The sequence below is a fragment of the Salvelinus alpinus genome, chromosome 20 (genome assembly GCF_045679555.1).
Source record: "Salvelinus alpinus chromosome 20, SLU_Salpinus.1, whole genome shotgun sequence".
Taxonomy (NCBI): Eukaryota; Metazoa; Chordata; class Actinopteri; order Salmoniformes; family Salmonidae; genus Salvelinus; species Salvelinus alpinus.
Genome location: NC_092105.1, coordinates 2,316,135 through 2,339,603, shown reverse-complemented (window position 1 = coordinate 2,339,603; position 23,469 = coordinate 2,316,135). Strand labels below are relative to the sequence as shown.

General features: G+C 48.0%; 1 protein-coding gene across 1 annotated transcript in view; it reads right to left on the bottom strand.

Annotated features, from left to right (window-relative positions):
• The window catches only part of LOC139547260 (unconventional myosin-X-like), a 157,773-nt gene that overhangs the window by 10,755 nt on the left and 123,549 nt on the right, over positions 1–23,469 (bottom strand). The window contains exons 16-19 of the mRNA XM_071356319.1: positions 23,275–23,355; positions 18,380–18,504; positions 13,574–13,682; positions 4,070–4,176 (exon numbers count right to left, since the gene is read on the bottom strand). Coding sequence (XP_071212420.1) covers positions 4,070–4,176; positions 13,574–13,682; positions 18,380–18,504; positions 23,275–23,355 — 422 coding nt within the window. The remainder of the gene's footprint in view (positions 1–4,069; positions 4,177–13,573; positions 13,683–18,379; positions 18,505–23,274; positions 23,356–23,469) is intronic.

Here is a 23,469-nt window from a genome sequence, read left to right as displayed (position 1 = left end):
CACATAGAGTCAGTCACTACCTCCTATAGTGCTTCCTATGGGGACACATAGAGTCAGTCACTACCTCCTATAGTGCTTCCTATGGGGACACAGAGTCAGTCACTACCTCCTATAGTGCTTCCTATGGGGACACAGAGTCAGTCACTACCTCCTATAGTGCTTCCTATGGGGACACAGAGTCAGTCACTACCTCCTATAGTGCTTCCTATGGGGACACAGAGTCAGTCAGGACCCTCCTATAGTGCTTCCTATGGGGACACATAGAGTCAGTCAGGACCCTCCTATAGTGCTTCCTATGGGGACACAGAGTCAGTCACTACCTCCTATAGTGATTCCTATGGGGACACACAGAGTCAGTCAGGACCCTCCTATAGTGCTTCCTATGGGGACACAGAGTCAGTCACTACCTCCTATAGTGATTCCTATGGGGACACACAGAGTCAGTCACTACCTCCTATAGTGCTTCCTATGGGGACACATAGAGTCAGTCACTACCTCCTATAGTGATTCCTATGGGGACACATAGAGTCAGTCACTACCTCCTATAGTGCTTCCTATGGGGACACATAGAGTCAGTCACTACCTCCTATAGTGATTCCTATGGGGACACAGAGTCAGTCACTACCTCCTATAGTGCTTCCTATGGGGACACAGAGTCAGTCACTACCTCCTATAGTGCTTCCTATGGGGACACAGAGTCAGTCACTACCTCCTATAGTGCTTCCTATGGGGACACATAGAGTCAGTCACTACCTCCTATAGTGCTTCCTATGGGGACATAGAGTCAGTCACTACCTCCTATAGTGCTTCCTATGGGGACACAGAGTCAGTCACTACCTCCTATAGTGATTCCTATGGGGACACAGAGAGTCAGTCACTACCTCCTATAGTGCTTCCTATGGGGACATAGAGTCAGTCACTACCTCCTATAGTGCTTCCTATGGGGACACAGAGAGTCAGTCACTACCTCCTATAGTGCTTCCTATGGGGACATAGAGTCAGTCACTACCTCCTATAGTGATTCCTATGGGGACACAGAGTCAGTCACTACCTCCTATAGTGATTCCTATGGGGACTCTACTCTACTCTCTACTCTGTCTGGAGCTCTACTCTACTCTACTCTGTCTGGAGCTCTACTCTACTCTACTCTGTCTGGAGCTCTACTCTACTCTACTCTGTCTGGAGCTCTACTCTACTCTGTCTGGAGCTCTACTCTACTCTGTCTGGAGCTCTACTCTACTCTGTCTGGAGCTCTACTCTACTCTGTCTGGAGCTCTACTCTACTCTACCTGGAGCTCTACTCTACCTGGAGCTCTACTCTACTCTGTCTGGAGCTCTACTCTACCTGGAGCTCTACTCTACTCTGACTGTAACTGACTCCAACACAGTCCAGTCCAAACACAGTCCAAACACAGTCCAACACAGTCCAAACACAGACCAAACACAGACCAAACATAGTCCAACACAATTCCAAACACAGTCCCAAACACAGTCCAAACACAGTCCCAAACACAGTCCCAAACACAGTCCAACACAGTCCAACACAGTCCAGTCCAAACACAGTCCAAACACAGTCCAAACATAGTCCAACACAATTCCAAACACAGTCCCAAACACAGTCCCAACACAGTCCAAACACTGTCCAACACAGTCCAAACACTGTCCAACACAGTCCAAACACTGTCCAACACCGTCCAACACAGTCCAACACAGTCCAACACAGTCCAGTCCAAACACAGTCCAACACAGTCCAAACATAGTCCAACACAATTCCAAACACAGTCCCAAACACAGTCCCAAACACAGTCCAACACAGTCCAACACAGTCCCAACACAGTCCAACACAGTCCAACACAGTCCAACACAGTCAAACACGGTGTAACCACAGTCCAACAGTCCCAACACACTCCAAACACAGTTCAACACAGTCCAAACGCCGTCCAAACACAGTCAAACACAGTCCAACATGGTCCAAACACAGTCCAACACAGTCCAGTCCAAACACAGTCCCAACACAGTCCAAACACACTCCAAACACAGTCCCAAACACAGTTCAACACAGTCCAAACGCCGTCCAAACACAGTCAAACACAGTCCAACACGGTCCAAACACAGTCCAACACAGTCCAGTCCAAACACAGTCCCAACACAGTCCAACACAGTCCAAACACAGTCCCAAACACAGTCCCAAACACAGTCCCAAACACAGTCCCAAACACAGTCCCAAACACAGTCCAAACACAGTCCAACACGGTCCAACACGGTCCCAACACGGTCCAAACACAGTCCAAACACGGTCAAACACGGTCCAAACATAGTCCAACACAGTCCAAACACAGTCCAAACACAGTCCAAACACAGTCCAAACACAGTCCAACACAGTCCAACACAGTCAAACACAGTCCAAACACAGTCAAACACGGTCCAAACATAGTCCAACACAGTCAAACATAGTCAAACACAGTCCAACACAGTCAAACACAGTCCAACACAGTCCAACACAGTCCAAACACAGTCCAAACACAGTCCAACACAGTCCAAACACAGTCCAACACAGTCCCAAACACAGTCCCAAACACAGTCCCAAACACAGTCCAACACAGTCCAAACACAGTCCAACACAGTCCAACACAGTCCAACACAGTCAAACACGGTGTAACCACAGTCCAACAGTCCCAACACACTCCAAACACAGTTCAACACAGTCCAAACGCCGTCCAAACACAGTCCAACATGGTCCAAACACAGTCCAACACAGTCCAGTCCAAACACAGTCCCAACACAGTCCAAACACACTCCAAACACAGTCCCAAACACAGTTCAACACAGTCCAAACGCCGTCCAAACACAGTCAAACACAGTCCAACACGGTCCAAACACAGTCCAACACAGTCCAGTCCAAACACAGTCCCAACACAGTCCAAACACAGTCCAAACACAGTCCAAACACCGTCCCAAACACAGTCCCAAACACAGTCCCAAACACAGTCCAACACGGTCCAACACGGTCCCAACACGGTCCCAACACAGTCCAAACACAGTCCAACACAGTCCAAACACAGTCCAAACACAGTCCCAAACACAGTCCCAAACACAGTCCCAAACACAGTCCAAACAGAGTCCAACACGGTCCAACACGGTCCCAACACGGTCCAAACACAGTCCAAACATGGTCCAAACATAGTCCAACACAGTCAAACACAGTCCAACACAGTCCAAACACAGTCAAACACGGTCCAAACATAGTCCAACACAGTCCAACACAGTCCAACACAGTCCAAACACAGTCAAACACGGTCCAAATATAGTCCAACACAGTCCAACACAGTCCAACACAGTCAAACATAGTCCAACACAGTCCAACACAGTCCAACACAGTCCAACACAGTCCAAACACAGTCCAACACAGTCCAAACACAGTCCAAACACAGTCCAACACAGTCCAACACAGTCCAACACAGTCAAACACAGTCCAAACACAGTCAAACACGGTCCAAACATAGTCCAACACGGTCCAACACAGTCAAACATAGTCCAACACAGTCCAACACAGTCCAACACAGTCCAAATACAGTCCAACACAGTCCAAACACAGTCCAAATACAGGGTTAAAAGGTCACAATAACACTGTCGTAACACTGCCACTTCCCTCACAGAATAATTTGTATAAACAAAAACATTCACACATGCATGCTCAAATACATACAGTGCACCCCGAGACCTCTTCCCCAGGCCGGCTCCAGTACCCACCCCCAGGCCTCTTCCACAGGCCCGGCTCCACTACCCACCCCCAGGCCCGGCTCCAGTACCCACCCCCAGGCCTCTAACGCAGGCCCGGCTCCAGTACCCACCCCCAGGCCTCTACCCCAGGCCCGGCTCCACTACCCACCCCTCCTCCTCCTTGCCCAGCTCCACTACCCACCCCCAGCCCTCTTCCCCAGGCCCGGCTCCAGTACCCACCCCCAGCCCTCTTCCCCAGGCCCGGCTCCAGTACCCACCCCCAGCCCTCTACCCCAGGCCCGGCTCCACTACCCACCCCTCCTCCTCCTTGCCCGGCTCCAGTACCCACCTTGCCACATAGCTGAGTATGTGTGCCCGGATCACCATGCCTGCCTGTCTCCGCACCTCTTCCCTCTCCTTCTCCAGCCTGTGTTCCAGCTCTTCCTTCAGGAACACCTGCAGGACAGTACACATGGCACGGTCGGGGGAGGGCAGAGAGGGGGGGTGGAGGTTAGTTCCTGTAAGATAGTTCCTCTTGATAAGGTCCAAGGTGGGTTGCTGTAGGCCCTGGGGTTTGTCACAGAGCAGAGCTATAGCTAGTTACTACTGTTCCTGACACTCTCCCTGACTGTCACTGCAGAGAGCCCAGCTGAGGAATGCTACTGCACTGCTACTGCTGCAGAGAGTCATAGTGTTGTTAGTCCCACAGCGAGCGTCCATTCTGTCTATGTGTGTTTCCCTTCTGTTGCTCTCTCTCTGGTTGCTACTGAGGTGACCAGGGAGAGGGAGGCAGGGAGAGAGAGAGAGAGTGAGAGAGAAAGACTAGAAGGGAGGAGAGCCAGAGAAAGGCAGGGAGGGGAGGGAACTGAGGGACAGGGAGAAGAGGGGAGGGGGAGAGAGAGCGGCAGGGAGAGACACATAGAGGGGAGGGCACTGCTAGGCAGAGAGCGGCAGGGAGAGACACCTAGAGGGGAGGGCACTGCTAGGCAGAGAGAGGCAGGGAGACTGGAGGGGAGGGCACTGCTAGGCAGAGAGAGGCAGGGAGAGACAGAGGGGAGGGCACTGCTCGGCAGAGAGAGGCAGGGAGAGACAGAGGGGAGGGCACTGCTAGGCAGAGAGAGGCAGGGAGAGACAGAGGGGAGGGCACTGCTAGGCAGAGAGAGGCAGGGAGAGACAGAGGGGAGGGCACTGCTAGGCAGAGAGCGGCAGGGAGAGACAGAGGGGAGGGCACTGCTAGGCAGAGAGAGGCAGGGAGAGACAGAGGGGAGGGCACTGCTAGGCAGAGAGAGGCAGGGAGAGACAGAGGGGAGGGCACTGCTAGGCAGAGAGAGGCAGGGAGAGACAGAGGGGAGGGCACTGCTAGGCAGAGAGAGGGAGGGAGACTGGAGGGGAGGGCACTGCTAGGCAGAGAGAGGCAGGGAGAGACAGAGGGGAGGGCACTGCTAGGCAGAGAGAGGCAGGGAGAGACAGAGGGGAGGGCACTGCTAGGCAGAGAGAGGCAGGGAGACTGGAAGGGGAGGGAGGATGGCACTCCTCCAAAGAGCAGGACACACCCCTGGTCCTTGCTCTCATTAAGGAAGGAGGTTTAGAGACTTCTACTGGGTCTAGTTAACCCTTTATACTCCAACATAATCACATTTGAAGAATTTATGACACTTTAAACCTCCACAGGTGCCTATAAATACATTTAGTATAAAGAGACAGTGTATATGTCAAGGTATCCTAGGGCTGGGTGAAATGGACAAAATATCATATATAATGGTTCCCCTTTTTGACAGTGTGGTGGTATTTAACTGTACTTGCTGTTTTTGATGCTTTATGAGTAGTGAGTGACTGTGATATCTAACAAGTTCACAACAAATACCTAATACACACAAATCTAAGGAATGGAATTAAGAATATATAAATATATGGACGAGCAATGTCAGAGCAGCATAGACTAAGATACAGTATAATAGAATACAGTATATACATATGAGATGAGTAATACATGGACTAAGATACAGTAGAATAGTAAATACAGTATATACATATGAGATGAGTAATGCAAAATATGTAAACATTATTAAAGTGACAGTGTTCCATTTAATAAAGTGGCCAGTGATTTCAGGTCTGTCTGTAGGCAGCAGCCTCTCTGTGTTAGTGGTGGCTGTTTAACAGTCTGATGGCCTTGAGATAGAAGCTGTTTTTCAGTCTCTCGGTCCCTGCTTTGATGCACCTGTACTGACCTCGCCTTCTGGATGGTAACGAGGTGAACAGGCAGTGACTCGGGTGGTTGTTGTCCTTGATGATCTTTTTGGCCTTCCTGTGACATCGGGTGCTGCAGGTGTCCTGGAGGGCAGGTAGTTTGCCCCCGGTGATGCGTTGTGCAGACTGCACTATCCTCTGGAGAGCCTTACGGTTGCAGGCGGTGCAGTTGCCGTACCAGGCGGTGACACAGCCCGACAGGATGCTCTCAATTGTACATCTGTAAAAGTTTGTGAGGGTTTTAGGTGACACGCCTCATTTCTTCAGCCTCCTGAGGCGCTGTTGTGCCTTCTTCACCACACTGTCTGAATGGGTGGACCATTTCAGTTTGTCAGTGATATGTACGCCAAGGAACTTTCCACCTTCTCCACTACTGTCCCGTCGATGTGGACAGCAGGCTGCTCCCTCTGCGGTTTCCTGAAGTCCACGATCATCTCCTTTGTTTTGTTGACATTGAGTGTGCGGTTATTTTCCTGACACCACACTCCCAGGGCCCTCACCTCCTCCCTGTAGGCCGTCTCGTCGTTGTTGGTAATCAAGCCTACTACTGTTGTGACGTCTGCATGGCCACCCAGTCATGGGTGAACAGGGAGTACAGGAGGGGGCTGAGCACGCACCCTTGTGGGGCCCCCGTGTTGAGGATCAGGGGAGTGGAGGTGTTGTTTCCTACCTACACCACCTGGCGGCAGCGCTCTTCTAACCCCTGACCCCTGACCCATACATACTGGAGAACGGAGCTGTCCAGCCCTGTTCTAACCCTGACCCCTGACCCCTACATACTGGAGAACGGAGCCGTCCAGCCCTGTTCTAACCCTGACCCCTGACCCCTACATACTGGAGAACAATGTAGCTATTCTACAGCTACACAATCAGACAGGCTACATGACAACAGAGCTTTACATAGCGTGCGTGTGCGCGCGCGCGTGTGTGTGTGTGTGTGTGTGTGTGTGTGTGTGTGTGTGTGTGTGTGTGTGGACGTGTTTTACAAGAATAGTAAACAAAGTAAAAATTGACCAACTGGGGACATTTTGTTAGTCCCCACAAGGTCAAATGCTATTTCTAGGGGGTTTAGGGTTAAGGTTAGAATTAGTGTTAGGGTTAGAATTAAGTTAAATATTAAGGTTAGGAGCTAGGGTTAGGATTAGGGTTAGGATAAAGTTTATGTTTTTGGGTTAGGGTTAGGGTTAAGGTTAGGGTAAGAGTACGGGTTAGGATTAGGGTTAGGGTTAGGTTTAGGGTTAGGGGTTAGGGAAAATAGGATTTTGAATGGGACTGAATTGTATGTCCCCACAAGGTTAGCTGTACAAGACTGTGTGTGTGTGTGTGTGTGTGTGTGTGTGTGTGCATGCCTGTGCACACCAAGTATGTCCTGTGTGAACAGAGCAGTTCAGAGAGAGATATGATTTAACATAATTTATTCACTGTTAACTGAACTGTCAAAATAACATCAACAGGAACACACCACCATTCTACACTTTAATCACACACCACCACTCTACACTTTAATACACACCACCATTCTACACTTTAATACACATCACCACTCTACACTTTAATACACATCACCATTCTACACTTTAATCACACATCACCATTCTACACTTTAATCACACATCACCACTCTACACTTTAATCACACATCACCATTCTACACTTTAATCACACATCACCACTCTACACTTTAATCACACACCACCATTCTACACTTTAATCACACATCACCATTCTACACTTTAATCACACATCACCATTCTACACTTTAATCACACATCACCATTCTACACTTTAATCACACATCACCATTCTACACTTTAATCACACATCACCATTCTACACATCACCATTCTACACTTTAATCACACATCATCGTTCTACACATCACCATTCTACACTTTAATCACACATCACCATTATACACTTTAATCACACATCACCATTCTACACTTTAATCACACATCACCATTCTACACTTTAATCACACATCACCATTCTACACTTTAATCACACACCACCATTCTACACTTTAATCACACATCACCATTCTACACTTTAATCACACATCACCATTCTACACTTTAATCACAGACCACCATTCTACACTTTAATTACACATCACCATTCTACACTTTAATCACACATCACCATTCTACACTTAAATACACATCACCATTCTACACATCACCATTCTACACTTTAATCACACATCATCGTTCTACACATCACCATTCTACACTTTAATCACACATCACCATTCTACACTTTAATCACACATCACCATTCTACACATCACCATTCTACACTTTAATCACACATCACCATTCTACACTTTAATCACACACCACCATTCTACACTTTAATTACACATCACCATTCTACACTTTAATCACACATCACCACTCTACACTTTAATCACACATCACCATTCTACACTTTAATCACACACCACCATTCTACACTTTAATCACACATCACCATTCTACACTTTAATCACACATCACCATTCTACACTTTAATCACACATCACCGTTCTACGCTTTAATCACACACCACCATTCTACACTTTAATCAGATCCTCCACACAGAGAGACAGACCACCAGTCAGTCACATCCTCCACAGAGAGACACTCTTTCTGGCTGCTTTCAGCTCCTGACCTTTACCCCAGCTCTGCTTTGTAACCCTGGTTTCCTGTTTTGGAATCACACACTACACAGTATCATGAAGCCAGCAGTCATACCACCCTGTCATGGAGCTAACTTCTGAATCATACTACAGGTCCCACAATGCAGTGTATCATGAAGCCAGCAGTCATACTTCTCTGTCATGGAGCTAACTTCTGAATCATACTACAGGTCCCACAATGCAGTGTGTCAAGAAGCTAAGACTGGCTAGACGACTGGGTGAGAGGCAACTGGCCAAAGCAAATGCAGTCTAGAGTCATTTGGTTTGTTACGTGTGGACATGTGACAGACCTGTAGCTATACAATGTATTCTTACTGAACTCAGAGAATATCCGGTTGTTGTTGACTACTGTACATGACTAACTCTGACCCAGAGACAGGCATACATTATGGCTGCTGGGGAAGGTTTGACTTGAGAGACATTATCCTGTGATAGTGTCCCTGTCCCAGCTGGGTTGTCAGACAGAGAGACATTATCCTGTGATAGTGTCCCTGATCCCAGCTGGGTTGTCAGACAGAGAGACATTATCCTGTGATAGTGTCCCTGTCCCAGCTGGGTTGTCAGACAGATACATTATCCTCTGATAGTGTCCCTGTCCCAGCTGGGTTGTCAGACAGAGATACATTATCCTGTGATAGTGTCCCTGTCCCAGCTGGGTTGTCAGACAGATACATTATCCTGTGATAGTGTCCCTGTCCCAGCTGGGTTGTCAGACAGAGAGACATTATCCTGTGATAGTGTCCCTGACCCAGCTGGGTTGTCAGATAGATACATTATCCTGTGATAGTGTCCCTGACCCAGCTGGGTTGTCAGACAGATACATTATCCTGTGATAGTGTCCCTGTCCCAGCTGGGTTGTCAGATGGAGAGACATTATCCTGTGATAGTGTCCCTGTCCCAGCTGGGTTGTCAGACAGATACATTATCCTGTGATAGTGTCCCTGTCCCAGCTGGGTTGTCAGACAGATACATTATCCTGTGATAGTGTCCCTGTCCCAGCTGGGTTGTCAGACAGATACATTATCCTGTGATAGTGTCCCTGATCCCAGCTGGGTTGTCAGACAGATACATTATCCTGTGATAGTGTCCCTGACCCAGCTGGGTTGTCAGACAGATACATTATCCTGTGATAGTGTCCCTGTCCCAGCTGGGTTGTCAGACAGAGAGACATTATCCTGTGATAGTGTCCCTGATCCCAGCTGGGTTGTCAGACTGAAGTGTAACTGTCCTTGTTCTATATCCCTGCAACCCCCTCAGGCCGAGGTCCTTGTTCTTCTCCCTTCTCTGTAACCTATATCCCTGCAACCCCCTCAGCCCGAGGTCCTTGTTCGTCTCCCTTCTCTGTAACCTATATCCCTGAAACCCCCTCAGGCCGAGGTCCTTGTTCTTCTCCCTTCTCTGTAACCTATATCCCTGCAACCCCCTCAGGCCGAGGTCCTTGTTCTTCTCCCTTCTCTGTAACCTATATCCCTGCAACCCCCTCAGGCCGAGGTCCTTGTTCTTCTCCCTTCTCTGTAACCTATATCCCTGCAACCCCCCCAGGCCGAGGTCCTTGTTCTTCTCCCTTCTCTGTAACCTATATCCCTGCAACCCCCTCAGGCCGAGGTCCTTGTTCTTCTCTCTTCTCTGTAACCTATATCCCTGCAACCCCCTCAGCCCGAGGTCCTTGTTCTTCTCCCTTCTCTGTAACCTATATCCCTGCAACCCCCTCAGGCCGAGGTCCTTGTTCTTCTCCCTTCTCTGTAACCTATATCCCTGCAACCCCCTCAGCCCGAGGTCCTTGTTCTTCTCTCTTCTCTGTAACCTATATCCCTGAAACCCCCTCAGCCCGAGGTCCTTGTTCTTCTCTCTTCTCTGTAACCTATATCCCTGCAACCCCCTCAGGCCGAGGTCCTTGTTCTTCTCCCTTCTCTGTAACCTATATCCCTGCAACCCCCTCAGGCCGAGGTCCTTGTTCTTCTCCCTTCTCTGTAACCTATATCCCTGCAACCCCCTCAGCCCGAGGTCCTTGTTCTTCTCTCTTCTCTGTAACCTATATCCCTGCAACCCCCCCAGCCCGAGGTCCTTGTTCTTCTCTCTTCTCTGTAACCTATATCCCTGCAACCCCCTCAGCCCGAGGTCCTTGTTCTTCTCTCTTCTCTGTAACCTATATCCCTGCAACCCCCCCAGCCCGAGGTCCTTGTTCTTCTCTCTTCTCTGTAACCTATATCCCTGCAACCCCCTCAGCCCGAGGTCCTTGTTCTTCTCTCTTCTCTGTAACCTATATCCCTGAAACCCCCTCAGGCCGAGGTCCTTGTTCTTCTCCCTTCTCTGTAACCTATATCCCTGCAACCCCCCCAGCCCGAGGTCCTTGTTCTTCTCTCTTCTCTGTAACCTATATCCCTGCAACCCCCTCAGCCCGAGGTCCTTGTTCTTCTCCCTTCTCTGTAACCTATATCCCTGCAACCCCCTCAGCCCGAGGTCCTTGTTCTTCTCCCTTCTCTGTAACCTATATCCCTGCAACCCCCTCAGGCCGAGGTCCTTGTTCTTCTCTCTTCTCTGTAACCTATATCCCTGCAACCCCCTCAGGCCGAGGTCCTTGTTCTTCTCCCTTCTCTGTAACCTATATCCCTGCAACCCCCTCAGTCCGAGGTCCTTGTTCTTCTCCCTTCTCTGTAACCTATATCCCTGCAACCCCCTCAGCCCGAGGTCCTTGTTCTTCTCTCTTCTCTGTAACCTATATCCCTGCAACCCCCTCAGGCCGAGGTCCTTGTTCTTCTCTCTTCTCTGTAACCTATATCCCTGCAACCCCCTCAGGCCGAGGTCCTTGTTCTTCTCCCTTCTCTGTAACCTATATCCCTGCAACCCCCTCAGGCCGAGGTCCTTGTTCTTCTCCCTTCTCTGTAACCTATATCCCTGCAACCCCCTCAGGCCGAGGTCCTTGTTCTTCTCCCTTCTCTGTAACCTATATCCCTGCAACCCCCCCAGCCCGAGGTCCTTGTTCTTCTCCCTTCTCTGTAACCTATATCCCTGCAACCCCCTCAGGCCGAGGTCCTTGTTCTTCTCCCTTCTCTGTAACCTATATCCCTGAAACCCCCTCAGCCCGAGGTCCTTGTTCTTCTCCCTTCTCTGTAACCTATATCCCTGCAACCCCCCCAGCCCGAGATCCTTGTTCTTCTCCCTTCTCTGTAACCTATATCCCTGCAACCCCCTCAGGCCGAGGTCCTTGTTCTTCTCCCTTCTCTGTAACCTATATCCCTGCAACCCCCTCAGCCCGAGGTCCTTGTTCTTCTCCCTTCTCTGTAACCTATATCCCTGCAACCCCCTCAGGCCGAGGTCCTTGTTCTTCTCTCTTCTCTGTAACCTATATCCCTGCAACCCCCTCAGGCCGAGGTCCTTGTTCTTCTCCCTTCTCTGTAACCTATATCCCTGCAACCCCCTCAGGCCGAGGTCCTTGTTCTTCTCCCTTCTCTGTAACCTATATCCCTGCAACCCCCTCAGGCCGAGGTCCTTGTTCTTCTCCCTTCTCTGTAACCTATATCCCTGCAACCCCCCCAGCCCGAGGTCCTTGTTCTTCTCCCTTCTCTGTAACCTATATCCCTGCAACCCCCTCAGGCCGAGGTCCTTGTTCTTCTCCCTTCTCTGTAACCTATATCCCTGCAACCCCCTCAGGCCGAGGTCCTTGTTCTTCTCCCTTCTCTGTAACCTATATCCCTGCAACCCCCTCAGGCCGAGGTCCTTGTTCTTCTCCCTTCTCTGTAACCTATATCCCTGCAACCCCCTCAGGCCGAGGTCCTTGTTCTTCTCCCTTCTCTGTAACCTATATCCCTGCAACCCCCTCAGGCCGAGGTCCTTGTTCTTCTCCCTTCTCTGTAACCTATATCCCTGCAACCCCCCCAGCCCGAGGTCCTTGTTCTTCTCTCTTCTCTGTAACCTATATCCCTGCAACCCCCTCAGGCCGAGGTCCTTGTTCGTCTCCCTTCTCTGTAACCTATATCCCTGAAACCCCCTCAGCCCGAGGTCCTTGTTCTTCTCCCTTCTCTGTAACCTATATCCCTGCAACCCCCTCAGGCCGAGGTCCTTGTTCTTCTCCCTTCTCTGTAACCTATATCCCTGAAACCCCCTCAGCCCGAGGTCCTTGTTCTTCTCCCTTCTCTGTAACCTATATCCCTGCAACCCCCTCAGGCCGAGGTCCTTGTTCTTCTCCCTTCTCTGTAACCTATATCCCTGCAACCCCCCCAGCCCGAGATCCTTGTTCTTCTCCCTTCTCTGTAACCTATATCCCTGCAACCCCCTCAGGCCGAGGTCCTTGTTCTTCTCCCTTCTCTGTAACCTATATCCCTGCAACCCCCTCAGGCCGAGGTCCTTGTTCTTCTCTCTTCTCTGTAACCTATATCCCTGCAACCCCCTCAGGCCGAGGTCCTTGTTCTTCTCCCTTCTCTGTAACCTATATCCCTGCAACCCCCTCAGGCCGAGGTCCTTGTTCTTCTCCCTTCTCTGTAACCTATATCCCTGCAACCCCCTCAGGCCGAGGTCCTTGTTCTTCTCCCTTCTCTGTAACCTATATCCCTGCAACCCCCTCAGGCCGAGGTCCTTGTTCTTCTCCCTTCTCTGTAACCTATATCCCTGAAACCCCCTCAGGCCGAGGTCCTTGTTCTTCTCTCTTCTCTGTAACCTATATCCCTGCAACCCCCTCAGGCCGAGGTCCTTGTTCTTCTCTCTTCTCTGTAACCTATATCCCTGCAACCCCCTCAGGCCGAGGTCCTTGTTCTTCTCCCTTCTCTGTAACCTATATCCCTGCAACCCCCTCAGGCCGAGGTCCTTGTTCTTCTCCCTTCTCTGTAACCTATATCCCTGAAACCCCCTCAGCCCGAGCCGCACACATTAAAGGTAGCAGAGTACACTCTGTGACGGTGTGTGTGTGACGCGTCGTCAAGGCCAGCGTACCTTAGTTTTCCCCAGCTGCCAGTCTCTCTTGGTGGGGTCGTATGACATCAGCAGCTCTGTACACCACCCTCTCGGGTCATCTGTCGGACGGTTGTCTTTCATCATGTACCTGGACAGAGAACAAACACACAGGCACAGAGAACAAACACACATCCCAGCTAGCATATGTGGTTCCTCGGAAGTTGTGGGAACGTATGTTTTTGGTTTCACATTGGTTGTGGGAATGGAGCCATACGTTTCCTGACCAGTAAAACTGAAAGTGAAAGGTTGCCTGTTCTGGGAACGTTTATTTATAAGTTGCAGGGAGGTTCTGAGGGGTTCTACTCTGGTTCCTTGAATGTTTTCCTGGCAGGTTTTATTAACGCTCTGAGAATGGAAATGACCGGTTACTTATACGTAGATATTGTATTCTAGTCATGGTTCATCCTATGGATAACGGCGCCGGAGGAGATGGCTGCAGTTTTACAATCCCCTAACCAATTGTGCTATTGTGTGTGTTTTTCTGCGTTATTTTGTAACTTTTTGTACATAATGTTTCTGCCACCATGTCTTATGACCGAAAAGAGCTTCTAGATATCAGGACAGCGATTACACACTTGGACTTTTTCTATAACGAGTCGGACGGGAAGGATTTACTTCAGATGCCCGATAAGGCCCTCATCCCCGACATTCGCAGGAGAAAGAGACGGAGATATCGGGGACGAAGGTCTGGGTGTAAGGATCCGAAACGAGCGGGTAATCTCCCTTTACCATCGGTCCTATTAGCCAACGTACAGTCAATGGACAATAACATAGAAACGTCCTTGTTTTTGAAAGAAAAGCCATTTCTTTGTCCATTTAAAGAACATGTAATTGATCAGAAATACAGTGTAGACATTGTTAATGTTGTAAATGACTACTGTAGCTGGAAATGGCTGATTTTTTATGGAATATCTACATAGGCGTACAGAGGCCCATTATCAGCAACCATCACTCCTGTGTTCCAATGGCACGTTGTGTTAGCTAATCCAAGTTTATCATTTCAAAAAGCCCATTGATCATTAGAAAACCCTTTTGCAATTATGTTAGCACAGCTGAAAACTGTTGTTCTGATTAAAGAAGCAATAAAACTGGCCTTCTTTAGACTAGATGAGTATCTGGAGCATCAACACTTCTGGGTTCGATTCAGGCTCAAAATGGCCAGAAACAAAGCACTTTCTTCTGAAACTCGTCAGTCTATTCTTGTTCTCAGAAATAAAGGCTATTCCATGCGAGAAATTGCCAAGAAACTGAAGATCTCATAGATAGAACAGCGGCCTCTGGTAAGACAAGGGGTGGTGGTTTATGTACACCACCGTTCAAAAGTTTGGGGTATTTCTGATCAATTTGATGTTAATTAAACGACAGCTGGTGCACGAAATCTAAGGAAGTCTCAAGGTTTTGCTCTCCTGAGGTAGAGTATCTCATGATAAGCTGTAGACCACACTATCTACCTGCTCGCCTGAGGTAGAGTATCTCATGATAAGCTGTAGACCACACTATCTACCTGCTCGCCTGAGGTAGAGTATATTTTCTCGGTGGAAACAACTTGGGACACACCAAGGGAACGGTTGTGGCAGATACGCGGTTTTAGAGGTGATCATCCGAATGTTTCCCGGGACAACGGGGGTCTTCTCTGATAAGGCCCAGTGGAGGAGCTGGATGTTCCAAGGGGACCAGAAGATAAACATAGAGAGGTCTCTGTGCTCCCTCAATCAGCTGGTGTACACATTTCAGGGAACATAATCCTCTTATTTCACAATGTACACCATTTAAAACAGACAAACTCCATTCACAACAGTATTCAGTTGGTAAGAGACATTCAGTCAATATTAGGAATAGACTGTCCACCATCTATGTGTTATCCAGACAGGAAAGAGAAACAGGCAAAATAACATTTTGATTCAGAGCAATAAAGAAACAATCATTTATCTGAGCAAACCAGAAACCTTTCAATATATAAATTCAAACAGTACTCTAGAACCATTTCAATATAATACATAGGAAGGTTGTGCTGGACTATGGTAGATGAAGGAACCAATCTATCATTTGGGGCGGCAGGTAGCCTAGTGGTTAGAGCGTTGGACTAGTAACCGAAAGGTTGCAAGATCAAATCACCGAGCTGAACAAGGTAAAAATCTGTCGTTCTGTCCCTGAACAAGGCAGTGTCACGCCCTGACCTTAGAGAGCCTTTGTATTTTCTCTATTTGGTTAGGTCGGGGTGTGATTTGGGTGGGCATTCTAGTTTTTCTATTTCTTTGTTGGCCGGGTATGGTTCCCAATCAGAGGCAGCTGTCTATCGTTGTCTCTGATTGGGGATCATACTTAGGCAGCCTTTTTTCCACCTTTAGTTTGTGGGATCTTGTTTTTGGTTAGTTGCTGTGTTAGCGCTACAAATCTTTACATGTCGTTTATTGTTTCTTGTTTTTGGTGTTCATTTAATACATTTATGATGTGCGCCTACCACGCTGCACCTTGGTCCAATCCATCTTTCAACGATCGTAACAGGCAGTTAACGCACTGTTCATAGGCCGTCATTGAAAATAAGAATTTGTTCATAACTGACTTGCCTAGTTAAAATAAAGGTAATTTTTTTTTTTTTGTATTTATGTGGTCTGTCGTGTGTTATATGGGAAAATGTGATTTATTATAAATTGTATTTTAATGTTTAAGGACTCTTGGAAGATTAGTCCAAATGAGAACTAAAAGAGATCCTAATCAAATCAAATCCTCCACCCAGCCATTCAGCAGAGTGTCCCTGGGAGGTACCGTAGGGGTGGAGTCATTGACTTAGCACACACCGCTGCAAAAATTATTTTGTTGCATTATTTGAGCTTAAAATGTACATTTAGGGGAATTATATAAGCAAAAAATATTTGTTTTGGGAATTTTCAAATAACTTTCATTATTACTCATTTCCATGTCGGGTTTATGACTGGAAATGCCCTTGTCCGGAGCAAAGGATCCCAATTTTAAAGTCTACAAAAAATCATGGATATTAACTGGGAAATGATCTCATGGAGTTTCTTGCAATAGTTGTCTATGACTATAGAAAATAAAGGCACAACAGCGCCTCTCCAACCTCAGGAGGCTGAAGAAATGTGGCTTGGCCCCTAAGATCCTCACAAACTGTTACAGAAACGAGAGCATCCTGTCGGGCTGTATCACCGTCTGATACGGCAACCACAGGGCTCTCCAGAGGGTGGTGCGGTCTGCCCAACATCACCGGGAGCAAACTACCTGCCCTCCAGGACATTTTACACCCAGAAGACAGTATGGTACAGTGTCAGTGTGTAGGCCCAAGATACTGTAGTGTCAGTGTGTAGACCCTAGATACTGTACAGTGTCAGTGTGTCTACCCAAGATACTGTACAGTGTCAGTGTGTAGACCCTAGATACTGTAGTGTCAGTGTGTAGACCCAAGATACTGTAGTGTCAGTGTGTAGACCCAAGATACTGTACAGTGTCAGTGTGTAGACCCAAGATACTGTAGTGTCAGTGTGTAGACCCTAGATACTGTAGTGTCAGTGTGTAGACCCTAGATACTGTACAGTGTCAGTGTGTAGACCCAAGATACTGTAGTGTCAGTGTGTAGACCCAAGATACTGTACAGTGTCAGTGTGTAGACCCAAGATACTGTAGTGTCAGTGTGTAGACCCAAGATACTGTAGTGTCAGTGTGTAGACCCAAGATACTGTAGTGTCAGTGTGTAGACCCAATATACTGTACAGTGTCAGTGTGTAGACCCTAGATACTGTACAGTGTCAGTGTGTAGGCCCAATATACTGTACAGTGTCAGTGTGTAGACCCAATATACTGTACAGTGTCAGTGTGTAGACCCTAGATACTGTACAGTGTCAGTGTGTAGGCCCAATATACTGTAGTGTCAGTGTGTAGGCCCTAGATACTGTACAGTGTCAGTGTGTAGACCCTAGATACTGTACAGTGTCAGTGTGTAGACCCAAGATACTGTAGTGTCAGTGTGTAGACCCAAGATACTGTAGTGTCAGTGTGTAGGCCCTAGATACTGTAGTGTCAGTGTGTAGACCCAAGATACTGTAGTGTCAGTGTGTAGACCCTATATACTGTACAGTGTCAGTGTGTAGACCCTAGATACTGTACAGTGTCAGTGTGTAGGCCCTAGATACTGTAGTGTCAGTGTGTAGACCCAAGATACTGTAGTGTCAGTGTGTAGACCCTAGATACTGTACAGTGTCAGTGTGTAGACCCAAGATACTGTAGTGTCAGTGTGTAGACCCAAGATACTGTAGTGTCAGTGTGTAGGCCCAAGATACTGTAGTGTCAGTGTGTAGACCCTAGATACTGTACAGTGTCAGTGTGTAGACCCAAGATACTGTAGTGTCAGTGTGTAGACCCAAGATACTGTACAGTGTCAGTGTGTAGACCCAAGATACTGTACAGTGTCAGTGTGTAGACCCAAGATACTGTAGTGTCAGTGTGTAGACCCAATATACTGTACAGTGTCAGTGTGTAGACCCAAGATACTGTAGTGTCAGTGTGTAGACCCAAGATACTGTAGTGTCAGTGTGTAGACCCAAGATACTGTACAGTGTCAGTGTGTAGACCCAAGATACTGTAGTGTCAGTGTGTAGACCCAAGATACTGTAGTGTCAGTGTGTAGACCCAAGATACTGTACAGTGTCAGTGTGTAGACCCAAGATACTGTACAGTGTCAGTGTGTAGACCCTAGATACTGTATGTTTTCTGTGTCTTCTAGTTATTACTGCCTGTAGGTACAGGGTCAGGGTTAGGGTACGTTTTTCTCACCTGCTGTAGAAGTCTGTAAAGGCCCTGCGGACAGGAAACCCAGCCCTGCGGATCTTCACCGTCTCCAACATCCCAGAATACCTCAGCTGGTTCAGGACCACTTCTGGGTCAAACATGTTGGCGTCCTGAGAAGTAGAAAAACAACAACGACATATGTCAGGTGACATAAGCAGGCTGTAACCAAGGTGACACAACAAAAATGCTGACGACACTGGTACTTATTTATACCAGTGGCCAGCACCTTATGATGTTAGCACCACTTGTAGCTTCAAGGGAGAGGGATTGGTAGAGGACAAGGGAGGGGACAAGGAAGTGGGATTGCTGCCATGCCAGAGACAGGCGACAAGGTGAGACATGGTAGTGATTGGTAGAGGACAAGGAAGAGGGATTGCTGCCATGCCAGGGACAGGCGACAAGGTGAGACATGGTAGTGATTGGCACTGGGGACTCTGTGAGAACATGTGGCTCTGTAACAGTACCCTTCTGTAACCCAAACCTCTCAGAGGACAATGAGAACAGTGATCATGCCTTGTTAACCATGAAAGCCTTGTGCCAGTTCCAGAAGGAAATGAATCTATTGGCAACGCACTTCATCATGTGTTAAATGTCAATAGGAAAGTTGTTTTGGTTTCCACTGTTCTGTGGTAGCGAGGAGACGTAGTGGAGCCAGATCCACAGCCCCTCGCTGACCTCTCTTCTCTCCCTCCACAGCAGCAGTCAGCAGGTCAGTAGTGCAACAATGGCCCACACACAACCAACTGCAGCTGTGGCGGGCCAACCCTAACCCCTCACCTCTGACCTGGGCTGGAAGAATGTCCTGGAGAGGCACAAAGAGGGCCCTCACGGAGCGATGGAAGGCCCCGGAACACGCAGCACACTCAGGGCTCTATTCAGTCAGCCGTCATCCGCAGAGAGGTTGTTTTGGCGTGTCAGAGGTGGGACTGCCTTAGAGCTGTCAAATCCACTAGCGGCTCCTGGCATTATACCTAAAGCAGACATTGCCATTCTATACGGTGCCTTTGGAAAGTATTCAGACCCCTTGACTTTTTCCATATTTTGTTACGTTACAGCCTTATTCTAAAATTGATTACATAAAATCCTCAGCAATATACACACAATAGCCCATAATGAATTTTAGCAAATGTATCAAAAATAAAAACAGAAATACCTTATTTACATAAGTATTCAGACCCTTTGCTATGAGACTCGAAATTGAGCTCCGGTGCTTCCTGTTTCCATTGATCATCCTTGAGACGTTTCTACAACTTTATTGGAGTCCACCTGGGGTAAATTCAACTGATTGGACATGATTTGGAAAGGCACACACCTGTCTATATAAGGCCCCACAGTTGACAGTGCATGTCAGAGCAAAAACCAAGCCATGAGGTTGAAGGAATTATCCGTAGAGCTCTGAGACAGGATTGTGTCAAGGCACAGATCTGGGGAAGGGTACCAACACATTTCAGCAGCATTGAAGGTTCACAAGAACACAGTGGCCTCCATCATTCTTAAATGGAAGAAGTTAGGAACCACCAAGCTTCTTCCTAAAGCTGGCAGCTCAGCCAAACTGAGCAATTGGGGGAGAAGGGCCTTGGTCAGGGAGGTAACCAAGAACCCAATCGTCACTCTGACAGAGCTCTAGAGTTCCTCTGTGGAGATGGGAGAACCTTCCAGAAAGACAACCATCTCTGCAGCACCCCACCAATCAGGCCTTTATGGTAGAGTGGCCAGACGGAAAACATTCCTCAGTATAAGGCACATGACAGCCCGCTTGGAGTTTGCCAAAAGGCACCTACAGATACTCTGGTCTGATGAAACCAAGATTGAACTCTTTGGCCTGAATGCCAAGCATCAACTCTGGAGGAAACCTGGCACCATCCCTACGGTGAAGCATGGTGGTGGCAGCATCATGCTGTGGGGATGTTTTTCAGTGGCAGGGAAACTAGTCAGGATCGAGGGAAAGATGAACGGAGCAAAGTACGGAGAGATCCTTGATGAAAACCTGCTCCAGAGTGCTAAGGACCTCAGACTGGGGCGAAGGTTCACCTTCCAACAGGACAACGACCCTAAGCACACAGTCAAGACAACGCAGGAGTGGCTTCAGGAAAAGTCTCTGAATGTCATTGAGTGGCCCAGCCAGAACCCGATTCAAACAACTCTAGAGAAACCTGAAAATAGCTGTGCAGCAACGCTCCCCATCCAACCTGACAGAGCTTGAGAGGATCTGCAGAGAAGAATGGGAGAAACTCCCCAAATACAGGTGTGCCAAGCTTTTAGAGTCATACCCAAGAAGACTGGAGGCTGTAATCGCTGTCAAAGGTGCTTCAACAAAGTACTGAGTAAAGGGTCTGAATACTTTCCAAAGGCGCTGTATATACTACACTTTGTTGACCTGAAATTCTAATGAGAGTGGGACGGGTGAGCTTCGTGACATCACTTTGTTGATCTGAAATTCTAATGAGAGTGGGACGGGTGAGCTTCGTGACATCAGCGAGCCACCCTCCTTCCCATCTCCTCTGACTCTCTGTTGTGGCTCTGTTGTGTTTCTAAAGTCTATAGACATACTATCAAAATGGCTCCTACACTGAGAGTAGAATGTATAGAGTAGAATCACACGAGGGTACATGGGCAAGACAGCATAAGAACTATGAATAGCATTTAGATGTGTCTTTTCTCTGACCTGGACTCAAGCCGCTATGAGCGCACAGTAACAGACCCAGTTCAACAGCTGGTGGTTGGGGTGAATACTGAATGACCCACCTTGTCCATGTTGGGGTGAATACTGAATGACCCACCTTGTTCATGTTGGGGTGAATACTGAATGACCCACCTTGTCCATGTTGGGATGAATACTGAATGACCCACCTTGTCCATGTTGTGGTGAATACTGAATGACCCACCTTGTCCATGTTGTGGTGAATACTGAATGACCCACCTTGTCCATGTTGTGGTGAATACTGAATGACCCACCTTGTCCATGTTGGGGTGAATACTGAATGATCCACCTTGTCCATGTTGTGGTGAATACAGAATGACCCACCTTGTCCATGTTGGGGTGAATACTGAATGACCCACCCTGTCCATGTTGGGGTGAATACTGAATGACCCACCTTGTCCATGTTGGGGTGAATACTGAATGATCCACCTTGTCCATGTTGGGGTGAATACTGAATGACCCACCTTGTCCATGTTGGGGTGAATACTGAATGACCCACCTTGTCCATGTTGGGGTGAATACTGAATGACCCACCCTGTCCATGTTGGGGTGAATACTGAATGACCCACCTTGTTCATGTTGTGGTGAATACTGAATGACCCACCTTGTCCATGTTGGGGTGAATACTGAATGACTCACCTTGTCCATGTTGGGGTGAATACTGAATGACCCACCTTGTCCATGTTGGGGTGAATACTGAATGACCCACCTTGTTCATGTTGGGGTGAATACTGAATGACCCACCTTGTTCATGTTGGGGTGAATACTGAATGACCCACCTTGTCCATGTTGGGGTGAATACTGAATGACTCACTTTGTTCATGTTGGGGTGAATACTGAATGACCCACCTTGTCCATGTTGGGGTGAATACTGAATGACCCACCTTGTCCATGTTGGGGTGAATACTGAATGACCCACCTTGTCCATGTTGGGGTGAATACTGAATGACTCACCTTGTCCATGTTGGGGTGAATACTGAATGACCCACCTTGTTCATGTTGTGGTGAATACTGAATGACCCACCCTGTCCATGTTGGGGTGAATACTGAATGACCCACCTTGCCCATGTTGGGGTGAATACTGAATGACCCACCTTGTTCATGTTGGAGTGAATACTGAATGACCCACCTTGTCCAGGTTGGGGTGAATACTGAATGACCCACCTTGTCCATGTTGGGGTGAATACTGAATGACCCACCTTGTCCATGTTGGGGTGAATACTGAATGACCCACCTTGTTCATGTTGGGGTGAATACTGAATGACTCACCTTGTTCATGTTGGGGTGAATACTGAATGACCCACCTTGTCCATGTTGGGATGAATACTGAATGACTCACCTTGTCCATGTTGGGGTGAATACTGAATGACTCACCTTGTCCATGTTGGGATGAATACTGAATGACCCACCTTGTCCATGTTGGGGTGAATACTGAATGACCCACCTTGTTCATGTTGGGGTGAATACTGAATGACTCACCTTGTTCATGTTGGGGTGAATACTGAATGACCCACCTTGTCCATGTTGGGATGAATACTGAATGACCCACCTTGTCCATGTTGGGGTGAATACTGAATGACCCACCTTGTCCATGTTGGGGTGAATACTGAATGACCCACCTTGTTCATGTTGGGGTGAATACTGAATGACTCACCTTGTTCATGTTGGGGTGAATACTGAATGACCCACCTTGTCCATGTTGGGATGAATACTGAATGACCCACCTTGTCCATGTTGGGGTGAATACTGAATGACTCACTTTGTTCATGTTGTGGTGAATACTGAATGACCCACCTTGTTCATGTTGGGGTGAATACTGAATGACCCACCTTGTCCATGTTGTGGTGAATACTGAATGACCCACCTTGTTCATGTTGGGGTGAATACTGAATGACCCACCTTGTTCATGTTGTGGTGAATACTGAATGACCCACCTTGTCCATGTTGTGGTGAATACTGAATGACCCACCTTGTTCATGTTGGGGTGAATACTGAATGACCCACCTTGTTCATGTTGTGGTGAATACTGAATGACCCACCTTGTCCATGTTGGGGTGAATACTGAATGACCCACCTTGTTCATGTTGGGGTGAATACAGAATGACCCACCTTGTCCATGTTGTGGTGAATACAGAATGACCCACCTTGTTCATGTTGGGGTGAATACTGAATGACCCACCTTGTTCATGTTGGGTTTGATGCACCGCACGAAGAAAGGGTTGGAGGCACTCAGAGTGTTCATCAAGGAATGGAGAGAGTCCTGCAGAAACACAACAACACATCTAGATACAGGATCAGAAACACAACAACACATCTAGATACAGGATCAGAAACACAACAACACATCTAGATACAGGATCAGAAACACAACAAC